Below are 1,743 nucleotides of genomic sequence, written 5' to 3' on the forward strand. Positions count from 1 at the left end.
AGGCTGGTGGTGGGGTTGTTGTGTGGATCGGCAAGAATTTGGGATTCTCCAGGAACAGCGGTGGGGTTTTGGGGTGGATTTGGGGATCTCAAAAGATGTTAAGGTATTGGAGGGGGAATATGGAAGGATTATGGGGTTAGAGATGAATTTCTAAGGACTTAGTGGGATTGGGAAGGAATTTGTGGTGCACCAGTGAGAAATTGAGAGTGTTTTGATTTGGGGATTTGGGAAATGTACAGGATGAACAGAGCTTCCGATAGCCCCAAGCAGGAAATGTGGCATCTCTCCCCCACAGTGCACAGTAACAATGAGGCACCTGCATGGGGCGTCAACGGGATCCCCCAACACCCATCTTGATGTAGATAACGGGGACTTGGGGGTAACAGCTTGATGTAGGTCAGACTCTCACTATGACTGGAGGGCACCTGGGGAACAAAAGGAAGAACGGGGTGCCACCATGGGGATCCTTAATCTGGTAGAGAGGGGGACACATATGGTGTAAGAATTTTAGGGTGTGTCCAAGAAAGTGAGTCCAGGGGTTTTGGTGTATGTATATTTGGGACCCTCTGGGTTCAGAAAATGAGGATCCCCATGGGTGGTGTTTGAGGGTCCCTTAGTTTGGAAGTGTTCAAGGTGTAGGGTTTGAAGGACTGTGGGTAGCAGAGATTGGTTTTCTCATGGATCAGAAATTGGGGATCTCTACAGATGCAGGTTGGAGTTCTCGTTGCTAGGTTCGGTGTGTCCATGCAGTCTTTGGAGTGAAGATTTGCATTTGTGGGGTTCCAATGATGCAGATTGTGGGTTCCATACATCTCGTTTCTTATTGTGAGTTGCACATAATATTAGGGTAAGCCGTATGGGCAGGGAGTCTTTTGGGGTCCACATGGGCAGGTATTAAGGTTCTCTGGTAGGATATGAGAAGGCCCGGCAGGGCAGGTTGGGATGGAGGCTCCCCTGACCCAGACACGGACCTGGAACTGCATGGCCTTGGGCATTTGGGGATGGGCACTTACATCAACAAAGGGAGTGGAGCTGGATGGGGGGTTCTGGGGTGCCCCAAGGTACATGGAGCAGGGATGAATAGTAGAAGTAGTGGAGGCAAGGGAGAGTTCTGGGGATGTATACAGGATACAAGAAAAGGTGGGGAAACTAGAGGGGACGCAGATGGGATGAAAGCTGCCACCAGACACCAACCTGCAAGGGACACGGTCCTGGTCCCACACAGGGACCAAGAAAGTGTCACTGCTCTGTGTGTGTCAACCCATTGGGGACCCACAGCACCACCACTTCCTGGGCACCACAAATAACATTTGAGGAGGTGACATCACAGCATCCTGTTCACAAGAGGATCTGTCAGCAGCTCTCCTGCCTCTTCCTGTGCCCACTGCAGTCTCGCTGTCCCCAGGCTGCTCCTGCTTCACGGCAACAATGGCGCTGGGCCTCATCCTGGGTGAGTGACAATGGGGATGTGGTGCCACGGGGGTTGGTGGCCCTCTGTGGGACCTGGACTATGTCCCTTGCAGGTTGGTGTCTGGTGACAGCCAGCAGGGCACAGCACCGTGAGTATGGGGACAGGGGGAGAATGGGAACAGAGGGAGGGGAGCGTTGGGAGGGGGCCATCAGAGGGGTCCAGGAGGGTGTGCAGAGACAAGGCTGACTGCTGTCTCACGTCCTAGTGCCCCGACCCTTCCTGTCACTGCACCCCAGCCAGGGGGTGTCCCTGGGGGACAATGTCACCCTGCG

General features: G+C 53.6%; 1 protein-coding gene across 1 annotated transcript in view; it reads left to right on the plus strand.

Annotated features, from left to right (window-relative positions):
- Positions 1 to 6: 6 nt before the first annotated feature.
- The window catches only part of LOC110390576 (leukocyte immunoglobulin-like receptor subfamily A member 2), a gene marked incomplete at its 3' end in the record, with an annotated part of 6,042 nt that continues 4,305 nt past the window's right edge, over positions 7 to 1,743 (plus strand). Inside the window, exons 1-2 of the mRNA XM_021381963.1 lie at positions 7 to 1,450; positions 1,524 to 1,559. Of these exons, the coding sequence (XP_021237638.1) occupies positions 1,429 to 1,450; positions 1,524 to 1,559 (58 nt within the window). The remainder of the gene's footprint in view (positions 1,451 to 1,523; positions 1,560 to 1,743) is intronic.

Source organism: Numida meleagris, unplaced genomic scaffold, assembly GCF_002078875.1.
Source record: "Numida meleagris isolate 19003 breed g44 Domestic line unplaced genomic scaffold, NumMel1.0 unplaced_Scaffold1371, whole genome shotgun sequence".
Taxonomy (NCBI): Eukaryota; Metazoa; Chordata; class Aves; order Galliformes; family Numididae; genus Numida; species Numida meleagris.